General features: G+C 36.0%; 1 protein-coding gene across 1 annotated transcript in view; it reads right to left on the bottom strand.

Annotated features, from left to right (window-relative positions):
* Window positions 1-379: 379 nt before the first annotated feature.
* The window catches only part of KLHL31 (kelch like family member 31), a 166,043-nt gene continuing 140,242 nt past the window's right edge, over window positions 380-26,180 (bottom strand). Inside the window, exon 3 of the mRNA XM_044063778.1 lies at window positions 380-8,791. Coding sequence (XP_043919713.1) covers window positions 8,059-8,791 — 733 coding nt within the window. The 3' untranslated portion in view covers window positions 380-8,058. The remainder of the gene's footprint in view (window positions 8,792-26,180) is intronic.

Below are 26,180 nucleotides of genomic sequence, written 5' to 3'. Positions count from 1 at the left end.
TAGATATATATTATTTATTTTTACTAAATCTTAGTTAAAAAATCAACTATAAGAAAAAAACTAGTGAGAGTATAAACTCTCACGTTAGGAGAGAAGCATAGCTAACAACTGAAGAATTCCTACTTGAAAAGTTTTGTGAACTCTCTGCAAGTCTGAAGCGTTCAAGGGGCAACCAAGATCTGAGTATCCGATGTGCAACCTAGGGAATTAAGGGTAGAGGAAGAGTCAGAGCTCTGGAACCAATAAGCTTCAAGATCAGCACCAAGGTTGAATCCAGTTGGATCCAACAACCCACATGTTTGAAAAGATGAAAATAGTCAACACTGGATCTAATTTTCTCTACAGTTCTGTATCTAAAAATGATCACAGGAAACAGAACTAATCTTCAGTAATCTTTTATAACTTTTATTTAAATGACAGATAATTTTACAGCACACCACAAGGCACAGTGTGAGCTAGATTCCCAAATCACAACTACAATGATGTAACTAGTATTAATACTGCACTGGAGACAGGTATTTCTTTAAATATGGACACCAGACCATTATAAAGATAAATTATGGCACACATTACTTTCTTTCCAACATAATACACAACAGCAATCAATCCAGTGTTGTTTCAAATGTTTCTAAACACTTGTTAAAATGAACAACTATCATGCTGCATTAGACACTAAGTATAGGGCAGGCTTCATAATGTATCCAGATGTTAGTGTATGGATTCCCAAGCATCATTCTGGCATGTGTAAATGAGTTCCTCTTGAGTATTTAAAAATAAGTACAAACTGTTTTCAAGAACACTGTTCAAACAGAACTCCTTTAATCCAGTTAGTACATTTTCAGCAATAGACATATCTACATAATACATGGGATTGTAAAGTCATAGGAACTAACAATAGGGCTGGGAGGGTGGCTTAATGGCTAAAGTGTTTGCCTTACAAACACAAGGTGCAGGGTTTGAATCTCGCAAGGGATAATTGGCTAGGCTTAAAATGGCTCGCAAGGGCAGTTAGCTTAATGTAGTAACCTAACCTATGAACCTATGAACTACAAAGTAACTCTGAATCTTGCAGGGATAAACATGTCAGGCTGGGGATGAATTTGCAGGTAACCATCCAATCATCAATGTTAGACTTGAAGGAGGGAAGGACGTCACTCTGCTTAACATGCAAGAGCAATATGTTCTAGAAATAGGTGCAATTATTGGATAATGAATCTATCACTCCAAAGTGTTTTATTCATATGCTGGTAGAAGTTAAAATCCTTTCAGGCATGAGTTTATCTTCAGTACATCCTCACCAATGCTGTTTCATATAATGGGGTGTATGTAATTTCCTAACGGCTAGAAGATGCAAAATAAGGAAATTTGTAGAGTGTTTTTTTTTTTTAGTTTGTGAAGAATTTTACAAATGTTCAAGAGTAAACTAGTATTGCAGTTGAAGTGTAAAGCTATTAAAAATGAGGCAAAGTAGTAGACCTTCACATAAAAGTGTATAATAATGCTTCCTTAATAATTAAAAAAAAAACAAGTTTAGGCCCTGCAGATGAGCTATAGTGTTTTAATCTAAAAAGAATATTACAAAAATGATTTAAGAGTAAATCTATACAAGTTCAAAGAAATATAATTATTCCATAACTCTGACTTGCTTTATCATTGTTAAAGTATGAAGACTACAGAAGGCTCCCAAAAAGGATTACGAGGCAATAACAACCTTAATGTGGTAGTACAGCAAATATGAGGAAGGGGCATTCCGTAAAGGTTTACAGTAATAAACATTTTAGTCATTATTACAAATTTCTGTATTAACTATGATTTAGCAAATGTGATGATATATTTATTCAAAGTAAAATACTTAATATGTGTTTAAAACAATTTTTGTACTAGTCACTTCTTTAATCAAATTTCAAATTAAGTGTAAATACTTGAAATATGGTAGTATAGACAAAGGGAACAGAACTTACGATACTAGACTCATTTCAAATCACTCATATTTAAACAGCATTCTCTGAAAATCTACAAGATAATTCTGTTTCAAAGTAATAGTAAATTAACAGGCAACTGATGCTAAGAAAATCAAAATAAAAAGGTTAAACAGAAAACTTCTCATCTGACTTATTTAATGGATTTGCCATCTCAGAAAATACAGACTTTTCACTATTCTAAGTTATCAGTTTTCTTGGGCTTGGCATAATGGCTAAGGCCTTTCCTGTGTAGACACAAGATACAGGGTTTAATTCTGACCTAGGATTATTGACTAGACTTAAAATAACCCTTCAGAGCAGTTATTCTAGTGTTTTCCTATGAAACAGAAACAAGAATATCAAGCTATACATGTCATGATCAGTAGCAAAAAAACACAGAAGCTGCACCACTTATTTTTACATTCTCTATACAAGCACGCTACATACTTCTGTTCACCATTTACTTCAACCTGCTCTAACCCACATTGTGCACTATGAACCATTGCTATCTTGTAATGCCATTAACAGGCAGCCATCTTCCAATCCAAAAACAACTCTTGTTTTAATTTTTTTAAGTTTTCCACAAGACAATAAAATTGGTTTCTAATATTAAATATGGAGGTTGATGTCATATGGTAAGGTGAATAAATGGTCTTAGCTTGTGGAAAAGGTATGATCAAAATGGTTTATTGTTAGAAAAATGTATAGCTTTCACTCAAGTTTTTTAAACCAACCATATTAAAAAAACACTGCCATGGCAGGTGTCTTCCTACTACACCCTATAAAACAAACAACCCTCTGCTCTGCTTATCAGTTTAGTACTGGTGTTATATTTTTGAATTTCATAATAAGCAATACAAGTGCAGCATAATTTAGGTACCTAGGAAAAGTAAACTAAAAGGGCAACAGGAATGAAATCTAGTGGAAAGGTGAAGCTCATCTTTAGACTTTGAACAGCATACTAGACTCATATGATTTGTTATTGTGCAGCTTTATTTAAGTTACCATGAATTTTATACTGCTATAACTTTATCTAGAACAATCCACAGCGAATGTTATTAGACTCTAGTCATCATTTCATTGATTGTTATATCGAGGTACAAGGTACTTGGGTGATGAAGTTGTGGTACAAGTATTTGCTAATTTATTGTAGGTGTAGATGTCTGTACTAGTGAGACAGTGGGTGTATCTCACTTCACTTGTTAACAATGTGTGTTGTATAGGAATATTGGACTGCCCCATGGATGCCCCCTGCTGGCTGATCTGGTATTGCAGCATAGGTTTTAATTGGAGTACTAAGCAGCACTGTAGGGTTGTAGCTGCCAGTTACATTTTTTAGAGTCTTTGGTTCCTGGGATTGTGTGTTGTGCAAAGAGTTGTGTATGTCTGCAAGATTTTCTGATTTTGATTTACTGTGACTTCAGAGCTACAATGTGTATTTAGTAAAAGACAATAAGTTGGGAGAGTACAACCCTAGGATTTGTTTCTTTTGCAGCATTGTGTTTTTCTGTGTGTTTTTGTTAGCATATTTTCTTTCTGACGATTTTTGTGTCTCATTGTGAATAATTTAATTTGTTATGGTTCTGTAAGTTAAGTATCTATGGTCATATAATTAAAAGTAATTAACATTTGATTTATTTTATCTATGGTCATATAATTAAAAGTAATTAATATTTGATTAATTGAGAAAGACTGCCTTTCACCTAGAATATTTCCATGGATCCTTTGAGTAAATGTGTGCAGAAAAACATACCTGGTGTTGTGAGATCACTCGTGAAACTGTTCAGAAAAATATATGTGGTAAAGTAAGTACATCTATAATCTAACCATCTGAGAATGAAATCTAAAAGATGAATGGTCAGTGACCAATGTAGTTAGCGCTTGTATCCATTACTTATGTTTCAGATGTAGATGGGATTTTGGATACCATATGAGGCACCTTATACCAGTTCTATCACATATGTCAATTTTTACATTAATGTTCCAGATACAGACAAATTTATCATTTAGGTAGCCAAAGATTAAACCAATAGGAACTTGATCTGAAAAGTTTGATGTGAAAAAATCCTAAATAGTGGGATGTATGCAAAAAAGTTTTACTGATTTCATTAATTACATAAAACATTGCTCCATATGCAACAAGGTTGCAAAGAATTATCAGAAACAAGAGTGGTAAACAGTATAAGTATATAGAAGCTAAAAACCGAGCAAATGTTACAAATGTGTCTGGGAATAAAAAATAACTGACATCATGGATAACAAATAGTCTTGATAATATCTACCTCATGAAATTAAAAACATTTCTATCCTTGCTTATTTTAGCTTGTTAATTTGGAGAATCAATGCATGAAGTGTAAGTACCGTTCAGGCTGGCATAAGGTTCCTTATTCTATAGTATAGCAGAATGTTGTACATAGATAATACATTACAGACATAATATAGTCAGACTAAATGCATTTTATGTAGGAGAAGGAAACCCAGTACATGCTCCACATTACAATTTGTCTGATATTTAAAACCTTCACATTTTATTAAAAAATATCTCTCACCAGTTATTAAAACACATTATGTTCCAGAGTAGTAGATACATTTATAATCTAAATGGGTTTAAATGCTATGGACAATCATGAGTATGCATTTTTTATCAGTAGAGAAAAGCACAAAGGGATCAAAATGATTTATAGTCATGCTTTCTCAAGTAAATGCTCTCTGAGGTAATATATATATATATATATATATATATATATATATATATATATATACACACATGCACATGTGTACATATGCACATATATAAATGGTTGTATTTAGGGATATTTATTACGTTTTAAAAATGGAAGCAAACAAAAAAACAATTAAGATAAGGCATAACACCATTTTTAGTCTAAGTGTATTACATACCGACAATTGCAAAATAAATCCAGATAAATAGCAGAATTGCTGAATTTGATAACTGTGCATCTGTGTGTTTTGTAACTCAGCATGGTTGACACATTAAAATATAAATGATGTAAAATATATCTATATATTATCTATTAGTATTATCTCTTAGAGCAGCACTTCAATAACTGTTAAGCTTTTAGGATGCCATCTGTTGTGAATTCAGCAGATACACTGCTTAGCTTCCTTATAGCTTTGTTCTCCAACCACTAAAGCATGATTTTTCACATAACATAAGCCATCACACACTTTATTGGCTAAATGGTTTTCTTTTATTATATTAAAATATCTGATTTGGTTTTGTGTTTGCTTTTGCCCCAAAAGGTACTTTTCTTTAAATAAAATATATGGATTATCTATTCACTTTCAAACTCACTCCAGGTCAGAAATGTAAAGCAACTAACTAATCCAATGAAGAAACATTTTTAATAAGTAGGGTGCAAGTGGTAGCAATGTAATCCACTTTATATAATTTGCTGAACATCTAACTAAATTCTATCAACTTGTTCTTACCCAGTGAGACAGTATAATGATGACACCCAATCAACAGCATTATACTGAAAACTGAAACTTTACAAGCAATGCAATGGCTGTTCTGGAAAAAAATATTCAACCTTTGCAAACTTAGAAACTGTGGGGCAAAAAAAAAAAATTACAAGGTCTGAATTTAGCCAAGTCAACTGATTTTAATTTCTCTCAGATAGGTGTAATCATGGAGTGAGAATGATACAATATTCACCTTGGGGATGTGGCAAAGATTCCAGCTGCATGTTGCAGCTGTGTTTATGCATTTATTTGTTATTTTTTCTCTGTTAATTTTAGCTGCAATGTTGTGTTCCTTTAAAAAATCAAAATTCCTGTTATATATTAGCACCTTTCACTATGATGGCTTCAGTGCAGTAACATTTAAAGGGATACATTTTGGTAGCTCTCTTTATATAGTTTATGCCAGCAGACTGCATTTCTGGTGAAATACCATAACCTATATAACATGGTACTGTCCTCTGACAAATTATGCTAAAAATGCTTTCAAATTATACTGATTTTTGGATGGGTTACAGGTATGGTTATCAGCAAAAGAAATGGGATTACATAAAAAGAGGAAAAAAAAGACAGATATATAAACAGCAAACTTGCAGGATAAATGTCTGTGCCCATAAAATCCAATACACATGGTTGATATTCATAATCAGCTTGATTCTTGGATATTCTCTAACTGTGATAAACATGTTGTTAAAGTAATACAAAAATAATTTTTATTAAGTAGCTTAGTTTATGTTTTACTGATGTTTAACATGCATGCTTATCACAGACTTATTTCTATAGTTTAATAAACTGCATTGGAAAAGATACTGTGACTTTAAGACTAGAAAGCATCATTCTTCAGGAATTTTTCAGAGTAGCAAGTCTTAAAATTCAGTTAGTGGTGCAGGAAAATACCTGGCCCTGGTAAACTGGTGATCATTGTATGATTATTTTCTATTTGCTTAAAATTTTGCATAAAAATTCAAAAGTGGAAACATGAACCTCTTAGCTGGCATACTGGTACAGAATCAAGCAATGTATCCTTGCCCCAGGCAAGCTAGAGTCACGATCAGGTCCTAATTATCAGACAGTTTGGCAGTGATGGATAGGCTGAAACAGCTGTAGGTCTGTTTGCCTGTAATAAGGTGCGAGGCAAGGAACCTACTTTTGTCTTCATGCTTCTGGTGCAAACCAGGAAGTTAACATTTAACAGTGACACTAAATGAATGGTGGGATGTTCTACAGGCATCCAGTATAGAACATGCAGGAGCATATGGGGTGCTCATCAAAATGAAAATAGAACATCTGAATACTGCTTTGTATACTGAGTGCTTTCTGATGCTCCCCAGCAGCTAAAACCTTCACTGGTCATAACAAGAGTGACGGCTACTTTTCCATGACCTCCCCACTGAATCTCCACTCTCTCCCCTAAGCAGAAGTCTCTGCCTCTTAGGAAGGTGGACAGCAAAGAAGTAATGTATCTAGCATCATTGAAAGGAGCAGTCATAGCAACTCCAGAGACTAGCCAGTGGGTCAGGAGATGCTCAATGATGCGCTGAAAATTGCTGCAGAATGGGGAGGAAAAATAGAGCTGTTATCATAGAACCCCAAAAAATATATAACAACACCTGCAAAGAGAAACCGAAAAATAGTTTTACAAATTAAATAAAATTGCTTGAAACTGATATTTGCACCAAAGGCTCATCATCAATACAATAAAATCAGTTATTAAAATGTAATTTATTTGGCCATAAATTTTTTAACTAGCACACAATCCTAAAAGGCATTCTTGTTTCTATGCTGACAGCATTTCTATATTCTGACATTATATTTTCATGTTTATGTATTGTTCATTAATTATATTTATTTATTTTTAATAAACATATCTGGGATATGCTGCAACAATACTGACAGCCCATTTTGTAGCTTGCTGAGCTAAAAACTCCTGAAGGACAGACAATACAAAAACATAGTAGCACATTTAAAATGCCGACTAATTAAACTAGGGCAGTAAGCATTTAACACAGAGGTGTCAGGGTTGGGGACAGTAAGTACAAAAATGTTCTACAAATACAATACAACTTTTTTTTGCATTTTGAATATTTCAACTTCAGATTACAGGTGGTTGTAAAATTATGTGTTCCTTCTTTTACATACTTTCTTTTTATCTCTTACAGTACTAATGCTACGCTATACTTTTCCCATTAATGATATAATTTGTTGTACCATTCCTTTAAATTTATATGACAGAACCATTTAGAACTAAGCACCTAATAATGCCAGCATTAACCAAAATAACAGAATGGCTAGGCAGGCAACTGGTTTCCACAAAAAAAGTTATTTAGTTCAGCAATAAAACTCTGGTTATAGGTATTATAAATCGGCAGAGTGGTTACAAAATAATGGCATTTATAATTATAGATTTAAAACATGCTTTGGAATCTGACATATATTATATATATTTAAACAAATAGCTAACATTTTCCGGAAATCTTTTTTTTTTTTCAGATTTTAAAATGTTATTGACTACTTCTTGGTACATCAAGCTCCAATTGCAACTTTTACTAAAATGTATGAGTTAACAAGAAAGTATGTTCCAGACAGTTAAGGTACTTTTATACTAAGACCACATTCAAATGCTGACTGGCATGGATGATGTGGAGCTAGCCCTAGATTCTCTTGTTCTGCGATTTGGCATAGTAACAGAGCAACACGATACACCCACAGTAGCTTCAGGCAGCTCATCTTCATCAGTCCATTCATTGAAGTCTGGGTTGTAGCACTGGATGCATTTCTTGTACTTCTTCTCGACTTCATTCCAGCCACCAATCAGATAGAGTTTTCCGTTTAGCGCTGTTGCCCCTGCTGTGCTTACTCCTGTTTGCAGTGGAGCAGCATAGCTCCACTGGCTAGTATAAGGATTGTAGCATTCAACAGGAAGAACATCAACTCTCTCACCTCTTGCCCCAAGCTGGCTTCCACCCATTATATAGACACGGTCACCAAGGGAAACGGCACAATGCCATCCTCTTGGGGTGCTCATGCCTGCTTTTTCTTGCCAGCTGTCAGTAGCTGGATCATACATGCATACTGAACGTGAATAAGCATTGTTGATGTAGCCACCTGAGACAAGGATCTTGCCATCAATGAGAGAACTGGCATGGCAACACCTTGCCATCTCCAGTGGTGACTTTACCTGCCACTGATTGACTGCAGGCACATAGCATTCAACAGATGACAGGCAGCCATCAGAATTACGGCCACCCACTGCAAAAAGAAGGCCATTGAAAGCTGTTAGACTGAAGTGTGTGCGCTTCTGAATCATATTTGCAAGATGGAGCCAGGTGTTGAAACGCGGATCGTATCTGAAAAACAGAAAAAAATGCAAATTATAAATTGTATGCTACATGGTAAAAAAATGACAAATAGTTCAGTAGTTATTTAATTATATCTTTTGCCTCCACAATATGAATTAACTCAAACAGTTTTAAGTAAAGTGTATTAGACTGCAACTGAGAAATAAAATGGTATGTTACATTAGATGCTCTTATAAATCCTCTGGCATCTCTAAAACACTGAAAATTCTATCATTAAGTCATAATTCTGTTGCAGACAGTTTGTTTCCTGTAATTTGCTGCCAGTGCTACATTATTTAAGTTTCTTTATGGATAACTTGTTTCCCTTAATATTACACAAAGAACCATTGTAAAGTAAACAGCCTTACAGTAACTACAAATATAATATTAACTGGACACACATTTCAACTTCAGTGGAGCAATATCTGAGCGAGTGACTCATGCGGTAGGCAAATGCACACTGGGAGAAGCAAACAAAGGACTCTTGTAGAGCCTATGTTTGACTGTAGATAGCCTTATATCTCTGCACCAAACTACAGTCAGCAGTTCAGGCACTGAAGGAGCTAGGTAAGGAATAGGGAAGTGAGGTATCATCCTGTGAGGTGGAGGCAGTCTGGCTTACTGTAGTGCCTGTGCCTACTACTGACAAAGCAAGCAGCTTATGGGCAAGGGAAGTGCACTTGGCAATTACAGACTGTGTTTTCATTGTAGTCTTCATGATATGTGTGGGAATATACACACACTTAAGGAAAGGCACTGCAGCCATTGCTTCTGTAAGCATGCAAATCAGCAGCCAGGGGAAGGAATAGGACCATAATAATGAAAAATGCTGATGGCCAACTGGATGATGGTCTCCATAAACAACTCTTAGCAGCACAGGACATGTGGGCCATGTGTTTGCAGGCAGCTGATGGCTGGAAGCAACAGGGAAAAAAGCAAACACCTAGGAAAAAATAAAATACAACAGCACATACAATGCCCATCATACTGCCCTCTCGAACTTCAGAAACAGTCTGTAGATGGATTGGGTACTTTAATGTGTGAGTGTGTGTATGTGTGCTATGGAAGAACAACAGGAGCAAGGCTAGCCACCCTGGCAGTGAGGACGCTGGCTCAAAATGATTGTCTTTGTTGAAGTGACATCCCAGCCACATGCTTGTTTATATATATATATATATATATATATATATATATATATATATATATATATATATATATGATACATATTATATATAGATATATGTATGTGTAAATATATACATACATACATATATCTGTGCATTGGACACTCTAAATTGGCTGAATATATGTGTGTGTGTGTGTGTGTGTGTGTGTGTGTGTGTGTGTGTGTGTATGGAAGAACAGCAGCAGCAGGGCTAGTCACTCCAGCAGTGTGAACAATAGCTCTGGATGATTGTCTTTGTTGAAGTGACAAACCGACCCCATGACCCCATATATATATATATATATATATATATATATATATATATATATACACATACATATATATATATATATATATATATATATATATATATATATACACATATATATATATATATATATATATATATATATATACATACATATATATATATATATATATATATATATATATATATATATATATATATATATATATATATATATATATATATATATATATATATATATATATATATATATATATATATATATATATATATATATATATATATATATATATATATATATATATATATATATATATATATATATATATATATATATATATATATATATATATATATATATATATATATATATATATATATATATACATATATATATATATATATATATATATATATATACATATATATATATATATATATATATATATATATATATATATATATATATATATATATATATATATATATATATATATATATATATATATATATATATAGATATATATATATATATATATATATATATATATATATATATATATACATATATATACACACACATCCAAAAATCTTTCCAGCACTCAAAAAAGAAGTCAGGGCAATGTATAAGATGTTCTTCCACGATCTTCCCCAGACCGGTTTCGCCAATCAAAGCATCATCAGTGAGTACATAGAAGCGTGAACATCACGCTAATATACGGCTGTTGACATACGCCCATTTAAAGTGAAACACCTTTTTTGTGAAACACATTTAAACAAATGAACCACTCTTCCAATGGTATATCAGTAACTCTTACCTACTACCTATATCCAACCAAATACGAAAAATACATACAAAAAGGCCCTATTCTAAAGAATACATATCAGTGATTATCAATATTTATGAAAAAAAAAAAAATTATATATGTATATATATATATATATATATATATATATATATACATATATATAAAAATATACAAATACATCCCCAATTATCTCATTACAAGTTGGGGTATGTATCATTAAAGAAATATATACACATACATATACAGAAAGATACATATACAGAACCCATAATCCATAATACAATAATATAAAACACTGGTAAAATACTAATGCAAACAAAAGTGGGCTTAATTGACTCAATATTCATTTTACCAATGATCATTCAAACTTGGCTTGTATAGGGCCCCCAAGTTGATAATCCATCTACGTTCCTTATTAGTCAATATATCATGTCTCAAAGTCTCACCATATACCCCTGGATTTAACATATCAATACCCACAAATACAAAATGTGCTGTTGTATGTATCAAGGTGTGTTTATATAATGCACTTGTAGTACGTTTGCATTTGATGTCACTTATATGCAAAGCTATACATTGTTTTAAACTACAAGAAGTCTGGCCAATATAAAAGGCCCCACGTTGGCACACTGCCATATATATAACCCAACTGCTAGTACATTTGATATGACATCTAATATCATACACTTTATTAGTGCTAATCGAAGTGAATGAACTAGTTCTGGATATCAGTTTACAGTACTTACAGTAACCACAATAAGTACATCCATTTTTAGCCAAGGGATACCTTTGTTTATAATTAACTTGTTTTTTAAAATTAGAAAAATGTTCTCCCAAGGTTTTACCTCTACGATATCCAAACTCACATTTATCACTAACAAGTGGAGAAAAAAAGGGGTCCCCTTTTAGTATATACCAATATTTGGCTATAACTTCCTTAATTCTAAAAGTATTACTCACATATGTAGTGATTAATCTCACCTTGTTAAAACCCTCTGCCTTAACTTTTGGGGTATGTTGAAATAATTGAGACCTATCTAGTTGTTTACCTAAGGAAGAAGCATGTTCAACTACCTTCCTGGGGTAACCTCTATGCAAAAACCTTTTCGTAAGTCCTTGTGCTTGTTTTTCATATTCTTCAATATTTGAACAAATCCGTTTAACTCTTTGGAATTGGGCTGTTGGTATATTATTTATGACATGTCTAGGGTGGCAACTGGATGCATGTAATAAGGAATTTTTTGAAAATGGTTTTCTATATAGAGTAGTAACTATAGTCCCATCCAGAACCTTTGTGACATGTACATCCAGAAAATCCACAGTAAATGCATCCAATCTCCCACTAAATTGAATGCCATGCATATTGTTATTAAGATAAATAACAAAATTTTCCCATTTCAGTTGGGTGCCATTCCAGACAACCCAACAATCGTCCAAATATCTTCGCCACATTAATAGTTGTTTGGAAAATGCACAATCTGAACTATAGATATATTGTGTCTCCAAGTAACCCATAAAAAGGTCAGCATAAATGGGGGCAAATGTAGCCCCCATAGCTGTACCTTACTTTGTAAATACCAGTTGTCATGAAAAATGAATGCATTATGTTCAAGTACCAGTTTAACTAAATTAATCAGAAAGTCCATTTCAGCATTAGAATAGGTCTTGGCTTGTTGCATCCAATATTGAACTGCCATTATTCCACCTTGATGGGGAATGCTGGTATATAATGATTGAACATCAAGCGTACCCAATTGTGCCCCCACTGGGACTTGTAAATTATCCATCAACACCAAAAATTCTTGGGTATCTCGAACCCTCGCCCTCACCAAACTTAGTAAAGGCTTGAGTCTATACTCTAAGTATACAGAAAGAGGTTCAGTAAGTGAACCTCTACCTGCTACTATTGGTCTACCTGGGGGTTTATGTAAAGTTTTGTGGATTTTAGGAACCAAGTAAAAATATTGATGTCGTGGGGAGTCAACCAGTAATTGTTTTAGGAGTTTTTCTTCTATTATACCTCGTTTAAAAGCCCTAGTCAAAAACCCATCTATTGTTTGTTTAAAGTCCAAAGTAGGATCCATGGGTAACTTAATATATGATATTACATCATTAAGTTGTCTTAAGGCTTCACAAACATATTCCTTTCGATCACAAATTACTGTGGCTCCCCCTTTGTCAGCTCCTATTATAATAACATTTTGATTGTCCACCAAGGACTGTAGTGCCTGACTTTCTGATTTAGAAAGATTATGGGAAAACTGTATATATATATATATATATATATATATATATATATATATATATATGTGTGTGTGTGTGTGTGTGTGTGTGTGTGTGTCTGTTTGCAGTAGGGGGTAAATACATGCAGGTCCAGGAAGAAAAGCTTCAATATTCACATACATATGCAATATGCATATATTTTCATTTTCCACATTGTATGTAATATTTTCATCTTAGTCACATATATACATCTAGGTGAGATTTGTTATTGGAGCATAGTATTCTGTTGTTGTTGTATGGTAGTAATATGCTTTTTAGAGGGGGGGGGCAACTATCTGGCTTGTAGATAAGTTTATGGGCAGTAGCGAGTTCAAAGTAGGTTAGCTGACTTGGGAGTTCAAGCCACTTTAGGTCATTTAGGGCTATGCAGTGGTGGGTTTTATGAGATGGATTATGTGGTGAATCTTGCTATTTAATTATAACATGCATCACGTTTGAACTTGAGGGTATTGTCAACATTAGTGAATATAGGTGATGCATGCAATAGAGATGGGAGTAGGTAGGTTGCTGCTATGAAGTTTCTTATAGATACTGTAAGATATTCATTTGTTCTATACAAGGACTATATTTTTGTGTGAATATTTGATAGTTTGAACAATATGTGGGTCGTATTTGTGTTTGTCATCTTTGAATACTCTAAATAATTTGGTTTCTGTCATGGTTTCAGTTTTTGTATTGTCAGATGAGAAAATATGGAAGTTGTATTTTTGACTATTAAACTGTTATGGTAAAAACAGTATTAGTGAAGTCTTTTTTTTTTTTTTTTTTTGCATTTACGAGCTGGTCTGCAGTGCCTAGCCAGGATTGGACTAATATGAATGATTACTGTATCCTGCATACTGGGAGACACAAAATTATGAGTTACCAAGACATGTAAAAGGAAACTACAATATACAGCAAGGATACCCAGGTAGCACCAGTACTGTTGGGAGACATTAACCTTATGAAAAATAATTTCCAGACATTTTTCTATATGCTATTAATCTAGCATACTCCATGTGAAACATAAAAGCAGTGATGTCTGGATACACTACAGACATTAAGAACAGCACTCTTGCTAAACATCAAGGACTAAAGCAAAAATGCATTCCTGAAATTTAACTATGCCCCATCTTAAAAATGTGGGGGTAGCAAGCAGTACCACAGTGAGCTTTACATGTAGGAACTGATAACAAATGTGAGGAGGTTGATTTTAGACTATATGATGGCTAGTACCAGCTGATGATGCCAACTACTGATGGACATCATTGTTTAACATATGTTTATGTCAAAGTCATCCTAATAAAGAGGACTTACACGATGGCTGCACATTGATCAACAGCATAATTGCAACTCTCCTAGTGTGCAAAAAAGAAACTGAGAGAGGGCCTTTAACTCTGATAGTTTCGGTAAATTTGGTTACTGGTTATTAAGTACACTGCCTGGATGCCAGCAAAGAAGAAAGTTAGAGAGCCGGAAAGAAAATCAGATAGAAAGGTGAAGAAAAAACACTGACTGGGAAGAATCATTCAGCTGTTCATCAAAAAGCAGTTCAAGCTCCAACTATGGTACAAGACATGGCTTGCAGTAATTTAGAGGAAAAATAAATCAAATGTGCTCAATGCTGATTAAAGTAAACAAACCACTGAAGAAACATAACTCAAATAACAAATTCTAGTAAAAATGGAAAAAAGCTTTAAACAGCTATTCAGATGAACTGATAAAACTACAAAAATCAAAGGTCAAAATGAAGAAAAGGGTGGCTGGGTATGAGACTGCTCAAGAAGAGCTGTTTCAGAAAAAATGGTATGATAGAATATGCAAGGAAATCCAGAGATTTTTTTGTTGTACCAGAGAAACTGGAAGGAACAAACTATATTAATTTTATGAAAGGACAAGCAAGTAACTGGACTAGTATTCCACAATGGGATTTGTTAATTGAAAGGCCACATTGTATGTATGCCCAAACCTGGCCATGAGAAAGCGGCCAAGACCTATATTAGTAAAGCTGTAATTGTACCAGCAGAAAATCCTGACAAAATTGTGGCAGAAGGGAACATAATTAAAAATCGGAGACAGTAGAGTGTTTGTGGAAAATTATTATTCACTGTACACCAGGCAGGAAAAAAGCAAATTTATCCCAGCAATCAGGGGATGTCTAGAGGCAGGTATGAGATTAAACTGCTGTATCCAGCTGACTTCATTAACATTTTTTCCTGAAGGATCAAAGTCATTTTTTGATGCAGAACAGATTAAGGAGGAAATACAAATATTTGTCCAACAAAATATTAGCCATTAAACAGAAGGGGACTCTGCTTCTTATTCTTCTAATAGTAAAGATCATAGAGAAAGTCTGCCAGTAAAACTACCTTTTCCAATGTTCCAAAGGGAAATGCTTGGGAGACAGAAAAAAGCACTGGACTTGACTGGCAGAACTGGGAGTGCCTTGGACTTGAACTGAAGTCGAGGTTGAAGATGGAGATTAACAGAAAGGAGACCAGCAGCACTAAAGTTAGTGAATAAATGTGTGATTATAAAGCATCTATTACATTAGTGAAATATGGCTCTACAAAAAAAAGTGGAAAGATTTCATTTTTGTTGACGTTGTTAAAGTTTTGGGGGACTGAAAAGTGTAATACCCCACTTCATGTCATTAATTTTTGGAAGGATATTAAGGGGAAAGGAAAAAGAGGAGTAAAACAATAACCGTAACTAAAACAATTTTTGTATGAAACAATACGTATATAAAACATTTCATGATATAATTTGCATGTTATATAGTAATGGATTTTCAGCTATTGTTGTAGCTGATAAAGATACTAAAGTTAACAAGTGTCCTTTTTTTCTTCCTCTGTTATAGTTTTAAGAAATGTAGGCATTACAATGTAAAAACAGAAGGCAGGCTGGACAAAAGCAAGTTTAAGTTAATATGCTGCAATCAAGGGTTGTTGAGATGAAAGGTGTAAAAGTGCACTGATTATAATATATGTAGAGTTGATATGTTTTCTCTTAATTTTGCAAATGTGAGTGTATGGATTAAGGCATTTGGCTTAATCTAATAACATTTTTTGTGCAAGTAAGTAAATAAGAGAATGCTGAATGTAGTGAAAAGTTTTCCTTTAGCACATAAATGTTCAGTGTGAGCTGAGAAGTCTGCAGCTGATGATAGCTGCACATTTTGTTTTTATGTTTCCATGGAGACAAGCTAACAGTAGGCAATAAGGCTTGAGCAAGTTTTAATGCTAAAAGTTAATGTTTTCTGAAATCATAGAAGATGCTTTTTATATCTAGGACAGGAATAAAGATATGACAAAAACCGAGAGTAATTACTGTAAGTAGGAACATAGACTGTGACATGTACCTTAGCATGGGCAATTATAAGTTATGTACTCACCATAACTAGGTATCTGTGTTGTCCATTTTCATTCTTCCTCACTAATGGATTCAGATCTGATCCTTGGATCTGACTTGACCACATATACTAGACTTTGGATCCAGCTCTCGAGCTAATCCCTCTACCCATAATATCCTACTCCATCCCCATTGCCTCAGATTGAGTTTGCTGCCTAATCTCCCCCTTGTCCAAGAGAGAAAGGGCTAGACAGAAATAAAAATAGGGCTCAAACCTGGAACAGTAGGTTCCAAACACAGTCCAGTAGCTTTGTCCAGGAGTAAAAAAGGATGGGGGATGAATAGGAGGGATGGCAAGGAAGAATGAAAATGGATAACATAGATGCGTAGTTACAGTTAGTACATAACTTATAAATCTGATGTTGTCCTTTTCATTCTTCCTTACTAATGGGACAGCGTCTCCAGCTATGTAAACCTTGGGTGGCTCACATGGAAAGATATTCAGGAGCATTGTCAAGTCAAAGGAGGCTCTATTTCTGGATATAATGCCCAATGGCTTCAGCACAAACCTTGTCAATAGAAATCCTTGACCAAAAGGCCAATGTAGTAGCCAAGGATCGAGTTGAATGAGGTCAGGGAGGTTTTGGTAATTCTAAGCGTTTTAGAGAATAAATTAGAGAAATGCAGTCCTCAATCCATTTGGCCAGAGAAAGCTTAGAAACTGCTTGACCCAGACAATTAGAGGAAAAGGATATGAAAAGCTGATCTGATTTTCTAAATCATTTTGTCCTGTTAAGATAAAAATGCAGTTGTCTATGTACATCAACAAGATGTAACATGTACTCTCCCTTATTGGAAACATTCATAAAAAAGACTGATAAATAAATGGGCTGGTTGATAGTACTTTCAGAAGCCACTATTGGCACAAAAGAAGGGTTAGTCTGTAGACAAACCCTATCTTTGTGAAAATGTATGCAAGGGGGCTTAGCTGAAAGTGCCTGAAGTTCAGAAATTCTTTTTTCTTAAGTTATTGTCACTAAAAAGGCAGTTTTCCATAACAGAAATTTTAGATCATGTGTCTGACAGTTTAATGGGTTTCTGAGTTAAACTCTAAAGACCCACCATAAGATTCCAAGGTGGTGAGGGATCCATTACCAGAGGTCTGAGGAGAAAAATGCCTTTCATAAAAGCTTTACATAATCTAGAGGATGCCATGGAGAAAGAGTTATATCCTGAATGGAAATTAGAGATTACTGCCAACTGAAGTTTAATAGTAGAAAAACTGGCTCCTTGATTAAAGAGGGCTGTGAGGAAAAAAGAGAACTGTAGAAGATGAGGCTGAAAAAGGGTCAATGTCTTGGTTACAGACCCACGCCAAAAACCTTTTCAATTTGCTCCTAGACACTTTCTTGGTGGAAGTTTTTTTGTGATACCAAAATAATGTCACAAACTGGGGAAGAGAGCCTGGATCCTGGACTGGAAGAGGAGAATCCATATGGTTAATCTGAGGGCTAGAAGGTTGAGATGTTGAATCCCTGATGTCTGAGACAGGAGATCCTGTCGAGACTCCAGTATCTATGGAGGATAATGAAAATGAGACTGTAGGAAGGGGAACCAAACTTGCCAAGGCCAGAAAGGAGCAATGAGGATTACAGAGCTCTTCAACCTGCTTGCGTTCTGTAAACATTTTGAAATTAGTGGAAGAGGTGGGTAGGCATAAAGAAGACGGGAGGGCCAAGCATGAAACAGAGCACTGCCCGGTGACTCCCTGTGAGGGAGGATCAGATCGAAGTACCTGCTGCACTTGTTGTTGAGGGAGGAGGCAAAGAGGTTGCAGCAAGGTTGGCCCCAATGCCTGAAGATCATATTCACTACTAACTGGTTGAGAGACCACTCATGAGGCATCAGAATAGATCTGCTCAGTTTGTCTGCCAGCACGTTGGTTTTCCCCAGAAGGTGTGTTGCAATTAGAAAGTGGTCTGAAGAGATCATCTATTCCCATACACACTCTTATGGCCTCTCTTCACAGGGAGTAAGATCAGGTTCCTCCTTGCTTGTTGATGTTTCAGACTACCGATATACTGTCTGTCTGAAGTGCAATAGTCCCCAGAGAGAGAGATTCTTGAAATGCCTGCAATGCTAAAAGGATTGCTTTCATCTCTAGACCACTGATATGCAATTTGGTCTCTTGGGGGGATCACATGCCTTGGACTGTCCTTCTCAAGAAATGCCTTACCCCACCCAAGTTGGGAGGCATCCATGGTCACTGTGGCAACTGGACTCGGAATAACAAAGGGTTTGCCCAGAAAAAGATTATAGGACTGAATCCAATAATGAATGTGGTGTATACACATTGGTGTGAGTTTTATCTGAAAGGACAGGGGATGATGTAGAATGGATCACTGTACAGCTAAGGTTCACTGGAGAATTCATATAAAGAGGCGAGTGAAGGGAAGCAATACTATAGCAGCTGACGTCCACCCCAATGCTTTTAGCACTAACTTTGCTGGAGGAGAAGGATGAGAGAGAATATTCTGTACTTAATGTCCTAAAGAAACAATGCAGTGGAGAGGTAAGGATGCCACCTGAGTTGAAGTATTCAGAAGCATTCGGATGAATTCCAGGCTCTGAACTGGAGCAAGCTGAGATTTGGCAAGACTGACTGAAATGCTCAAGGTATTGCAAATCTAGAGCAAATAGTCCCTGGCTTGTAGGAGCTGATCCCTGGAGGGGGCGGTGAGGAGCCAGTCATCTAGATATGGAAACACATGGAATCGCTTGAGCCTCAAGTGAGCTGCCACTGCTGACATGCACTTGGTAAACACCCTGGGGGCTGCGGTGAGTCCAAAGGGCAGAGCTCTGAATTGGTAATGATTGTCTCCTAGCTGAAAACAAAGATACCGCTGGGATCGTCTGTCTATTTTTATGTGATAGTACATGTACTGAAGGTCTATGGAGCACATCAAATTGTCCTTGTGTAGGAATACAAGACCATTCAGAACTTTACCTTCTTCACAAACTGGTTCAAACTGCATAGATCCAAAATTGGTCTGAGGTCCCCTGTCTTCTTTGGCACTAAAAAGAAACATGAGTAAGTTCCAAATCCTGTCTGGTCAGGTGGGACTGTCTGGATGACTCTTTTTTCTAGCAGCTTTTGTATTACTCATGCTGCTTCCTTACCCTGACTGGATGGAACATCTGAAGTTTCTTTCTGCGACATTGAGGAAGAAGGAAAAAGGGTATGTAGTAACCTCTGGATATTATTCTTAGGACTCAGATTTCTTGTGATAATTGTCTATGTGTCTAGGTGCAAAGAAAAATGACCTCTGACTGCCTCCAGACTAAAATAGTCAGAATGAGCTTCAAGAGCACTTATAGCGCCTAGCTGAAAAATAATTCTTAAAGCCCTGGTTCGGCGGGCCTCCTCTCCATCTACGGCAATGTCTGCTATTAAAATATCCTCTACTGCCTCTGAAGGAAGTGTCCCCCATGAATCCTGGAAAGGCCCGTGAGACTTACGAAACCCACATCTTCTTACCACCTCTCTGGTTTTGGGAGAAGGTCCATTGAGGAGTAAAAAACTTGATTCCTATGACAGACAGGGTTTTTCCATCTTTTTAGCTGCGATTAAGAGTATCTTTAACAGAAGGCCCAAACAAGGAAGGCCATCAAAAGGGGCATTAATACAAGACATGTTAAAAGGTTCCACAAAAATTGCATAGCCACATCCAAGCATGTCTCCTTATGGCAATATGTGAACTGGGGGCTCATGCGGTACCTTCATCTGTATGAGAGATTAGCCTCATTGAAAGGTTTGAAATAGACAGGAGAGTGGCCAGCTGAGAGGAAGTTCATTTGAAGTCCTAAGCAGACATGGACTCAGAGAGAGAGTCTGATAATTCCGTAGTCAAATTCCTCTGAAGCCTAGTAAAATCTACCATACAGTTATGTAACCTCAGGGCGAAGGTGGTGGAGGAACCTGTCCAATGTTCTGGACTCCCTGTTTAGTGGATGGACAAAAGAGCTTTGTTCTGCTAGCTCTTTCTTAGTGGCTACCATCACCACCACCATAGCATCAACCAAGACTCTTATGCCCCATTGAAGACAGTCCGAAGGGGAAATAAACATTTGTCAGGCACTTGGGTATAGGTTTGACAGTGGCCAGCTTCTTCCATGCCCAACAGGAAACCAGGTCAATAAGTTTGTCCACCGGGATGGTAGCCCACATTGTAGATGGTTCAACACCAAAACCCTCCAGGAACACAGATTCCTCAGAAGGAGGAGTTTGGTATGATTAGCCATCTTTTTGCTTAAGGATTTCTAGGATATCTCCAAATGAGATGTCATCAGGTGGTGATCTGGAGGATCCTTCTCCCTCATCAAAATTGGTGTCTGCCATGAGAGACTACATGGGGAGTCTATGTGTCTCCTATTACATGTCCTCTTCTAAAGAACCTCCTTGGTGGGATGTTCAGGGGAAGGTATCAGAAGAGAGGATGAGTTCATCTAGTGGAACCATCTGGAGACTAATTGGAATTGGCTGTCCTTGTGGTGTAGGTCTGATGGATTCAGAGCTCGTGGCCAATAAGAGGTAGGGGATAGGATCCAAGACATGAGGTGATGATTCTCTATGAAGAGAGAAGGTCCTTTCTCTACCACCTTGAATGCTGAGGGCCCAGGGGAAACCCATTCCTCCCTCCTCAGAGCCGAAGCTTCTGAAGAAGGCAGGTCAGGGTTATCCCCTAATCTGACCTCAAGGGGAGGCTCAGATCTGAGCTGTCCAGGGCCAAATCTCTGACAGGAATAGATGGATCTGACAGAAATGGGGCTGAACCCAAACCCTCAGATCTGGTGCGAACATCCTGGCTCCAAGACCTGCTCCAATCTGAGGGTACTAGAGCAAAGCTAGTCAGGGAAATTGTCAGACTGGAGGAAGGAACTATCCATGGATCTGATGCTGAAACTCATGGGGGTTTGAGATACAGAAAAAGCAGGGAGCAACCCTTTGAGAATCAGTTTATTGTGCCTGTCTGATAACGCTCTGGGATTAAAGGTGGAGAAAATGAGAACAGGCCATATTAAGATGATCTGGTCCTAGACAATAAACACACTTCTTGTGGGCATCTGACTTTTTAGATCTTATGCCCACAATAAGTGCACTTTTTAAATCCAGTTGGTTTCTCCGACATGGCCAAGGAAAATACCACAGAGTTAAAGGAAGAACAAGCTCACAACAGCAATAAAATTAACAACTACCACTTTTTTTTTAAACAAAACTAAGAAAAAAGGGGAAACAATACCAGCTATACTGTACAAAATAATACTTAAAAGGTAAGGAAAAGATACCAACAAAGGTACAAAGACTACTCCAAGTCAAGAAAAAGATACAAAAAAGATCCTCACATCAGAGAACACTAAGAGAGAAGGTAGAGACAGAAAAACTGCAAGTTTTTAAAAGGGTTTATCTAAATAATTTGGTAGAATATCATAAGGAAAAAACAAGCTTACTATGCTGGACAGCAGAACCTACATCTAACCATGTTGGCAGCAAACAAGATCTTAGGCAATGGTGATGGAGTATTGCGAGCATTATGGGTAAACGGAGGACAGCTGGATCTGGAGTCTAGTATATGCGTCCCAGTCGGATCAGAGGATTGGATCTGAACCCTTTAGTGAGGAAGAATGAAAAAGACATCAGATCCTTAATTTAAGTTAGTTAATGTCTATGTGTGCAACTGTTGATTTGGGATAACTGTTCATATCAGGAGGGCTAAACTTCACTACTTGAAGATGTATGTAGTTGTGTGCGTTTGTTTTAAGTTAATAGGTTATGGGGTGCATTGGGAATGTGTTTGTTTTGTTGCTTGAGGGTTTTTATTAAAACAACAATCTTGTAAAATGTGACACAGCATCAACTGGAGATGATAAAAAACAGCTGAATAAAGGATCAATCTGCTAAACATCAGCAGGTGCATGCAACATAAAAGCTGGAACTAGACATCTAAAAAAGCTGTCATATGTAACAGGTGGGAATAATAACTTCTTGTTATAATGGTTGCATTATCCATATTCTTTTGGAACATGATTGGTCTCACAGGTATAGGAAAAAAGAAAAAGTACTGAATTATAGTAAGAAATGCAGACAGCAAATAGCAATGCAACATGATAGACATTTGCAAGGAAATGAGCATGTGAATCTGATAAAGGACTTCAGGATGGATATTCAGCAGAATGTCAGGGTCAAAGGAAAAGAGGAGTACTTATACTAACTGCTAGAGGAGCTTCAATAGGGATAGAAGAGGGAAACATTTCTGGCAGTAAGGGACTACTGGCAAGGGAGGAGGATTACACTGGCATCTAAGTATAATCCACCTAAAACTCCTATTATGGAGATTATATTTTTGGGAGAAATAATCAACTTTTGGCAGGGAATATTCCTTATAGGTGGTGACTGTATCTTGATTTGTAACTTTGTATCTGGGGGACGTAGAAGGGAAAATATAACTTAAGAAGGTAGGTTTATGAAGAAGTTTATGAAAATATTTGGTACAGAAGACATTTATTCAGTAGTAGGAACTCAAGACAGAATTTACACATTATTCTCTGAGGTACAAAAAATGGGCTAGACTAGACAGAAATCATATTTCATGGGAACATGTGCATTTAATTGAACAATTCTACACACACATCCACTAACTATTTCATATCATGAACCAAAAACAGCTAAGATAAAAATTCAGGGCAATTAAGTAAAAATTAGTACTGGTGAGAGACAGGAATTTAAGGAATAGGCAGTGGAAATTATTTGAGAGTTATTAGGGAAAACAGATTTTTCTTCAGACTGTATATCTAGTGAATGGGATAAAATGAAAGTAGAATTTAAAAACAGGGTAGAAATAAAAGAAAAAGTGATATTGTTAAGAAGTAACAACAATTATTTAGAGGGGCTGACAAAGGTTAAAGTACTACAGAATAATGAAAATCTCACAGAACAAGAAGAGGTGCAACTACAGAGTGCTAAAGAAATAATAAGGGAGTATCTGGATTAATATGCATACGTTTAGAAAGACTGCTGGTGTCCAGAGCACAAAAAAATGTTTAACACAATGATTTAGGCAACAGAAAGTAAAAAAGGTTGTTACCAAACTTTCTGAGCCTGTAACATGAAAAATAACTACAGACCCTGTAGAGGTATTAGAGATATTTTGGAAATTTTATGAAAATTTGTATAAAGTACAGAAATTTAGAAATCTGGAAAAAGGACAAATGGAAATATTTGTAGAAGACTTAATACCAAGGTTAGAGGTAAATGAGGCTCAGCAATTAACAGTTAAAAACAGAAGGCGATGAGATAAATACACTGACATATAATCAATCTGTTGAAAAGCCTCCAGGTATAGATGGTATTCCTGTAGATTGTTGGAAGCTAGGAGAGAAGAAAGTGATAAACATCTGGAAGGTTCTTTTTAACAATATTTTAATAGGAGGGGAACCACCAACATCCTGGAAGAAAGCTGTGGTGGCTGTAATACATAAAGGTAATAACGAACCATTCGACCCAGATACATATAGGCCCAATTCTACTTTAAACCAGGATTATAAAGTATTTATAATAGCTACTAAATGGCAAAGGTGCTGCAAAATTGATGAATATGGATCAGTAGTGTTTTGTGGAGGGAAGACAAACATTTGACAACATTAACAGAACAATGATGATCCAGAGGGAAGCAGGATGTGAGAAACTACTGCTGTTGTTGGTGGGTCTTGATGCAGAAAAAGCATTCAACAGAGCAAGTGGGATTTTTATGAGTAGAGCAATGGAAGTATTTGCATTTCCTGATGCAATAATCAGGTCAATTAGGTGGATATATGAGGGATCGGAGGCAAAAATTAAAGTGGGAGGGTACCTCTTTGAGAAGTTGGTCTGAAGAGAGAAACCCAACACAGACCCAAAATAAATTATTTTCCTGTCAGCTATACATTATACCTACTTCTCCCCCTCTCTAAACTGCAATCATTTTAATTAGACTATACTATTTAAGACTGTTGTCTCATCTACTTCTGTTATCTTAGTCTTCTGCCTACTTCCTACCTAGGTTGCTTTTCCCCTACTTACTACCAGTAATTTTTTTTCCTTCCTGTAGCTCCTTTTCATCCAACCTCCCACTGTACCTGTCTTCCTTGGCTTACAACTGCTATTATCATAGTATTTCCCTCCTGCATTAATATGTACCATCTTTAGGCAACTTTCCATCAATCGTATCTTTGGCAAAATTGTATTATGCACGTCAAATTCTGTTTTTTCTTATTATTTTCTTGTCTCTTCTGCACAAAAAAAATATTATGTTATTCTCATCTTGCTACATCTTGTTTATTCTGTTAGTAATTTTACAATTGTTATTTTTACAGTCCTGTTAAATAATGTAAAGTGGTTATCTACCTGTTGTTTTCTTTTCTCCTCAGGTCTCCGCTGAAAAGGGGTCTCTACTCAGTCGGACTAACCCAGTTAACAAATGTCAAATAAATAAACCATGCAGAGGTGTCCTCTTCTGTCTTTGTTATTTGTGTTCTATATACAGCCACTGGCAAAAAAAATAAAGGACTCAGAATTCAATGATATAATTGGTATGGTAATCAAGAAAAGTTAGCTTTATTTGCAGAAGATATTATTTTGTACCTAATAAAACCACAAAAGGACATCTTAGTGTTGTGGAAGATTCTGAGACAGTTTCAAGTCTTTTGGGGATATAAAATTAATGAAGATATAATAAAGGCTGCAGCTGTAAACTATATATCCTCGCTTGAATTGGTTCAGCAATACTCATATTTATGTGAACATGGCAAAATAGAGTATTTAGGAGTATGGGTTAAACAGAATTCTATTATGGCACCTAAGGATATGTGGGAAGAGACTAAACAAAAGATAATACAAAAACTGAGAAACTGGAAGCTCTTGTTTATGGATATAGGTTCATAGGTGTGTACTAGGCTAATGGCCCTGGAACCTTTACAAGCCTAGCCCATAGGATTACCCTGGCATTGTGCCACCCGACCTTAGTTCCCAGTGCCTCTGTCAAGTACAGCCACTGGAGTGATCCCCGGGGTGAATTTTCTATTTCCCATTCATTCATCAAGATGTCTCTATGGACAGCAAAATACAAGCAGTGAAAATGTTTTTAGTCCCTTTAGTTTTATGCACAGGTCATACATATTTTTATCAACCAGAAGAGAAGATGTGTATAGTAATTCATAAAGAGTTGAAGGATTTTATCTAGGAAGGGAAGAGGGCAAAAATCAAGTGGGATAAGTTGATCCAACAGAACCAGGTGGCTTAGGGTTACCTGATTTGAAGGGATATTTAAAGCTCATGTACATAACACAAGGAGCTATAAATCAAATTGGAAAGGGATGCTGATGAAGCATGGGGAAAGTCAAGAAATAAGGAAAGTGTAGGATTTTGGATGCAGATCCTTAAGGAGAATAACAACAGCCATACAGAATATTGTATTCATAAACAGAAAGTTTTCTAAGAACTAAGTCAAC

Source organism: Protopterus annectens, chromosome 2.part2, assembly GCF_019279795.1.
Source record: "Protopterus annectens isolate FY-2018-M chromosome 2.part2, PAN1.0, whole genome shotgun sequence".
In the NCBI taxonomy this organism is placed as follows: Eukaryota; Metazoa; Chordata; order Ceratodontiformes; family Protopteridae; genus Protopterus; species Protopterus annectens.
Note: the sequence above shows the minus strand (reverse complement) of the source record. Positions and strands in the feature narration are given on the sequence as shown.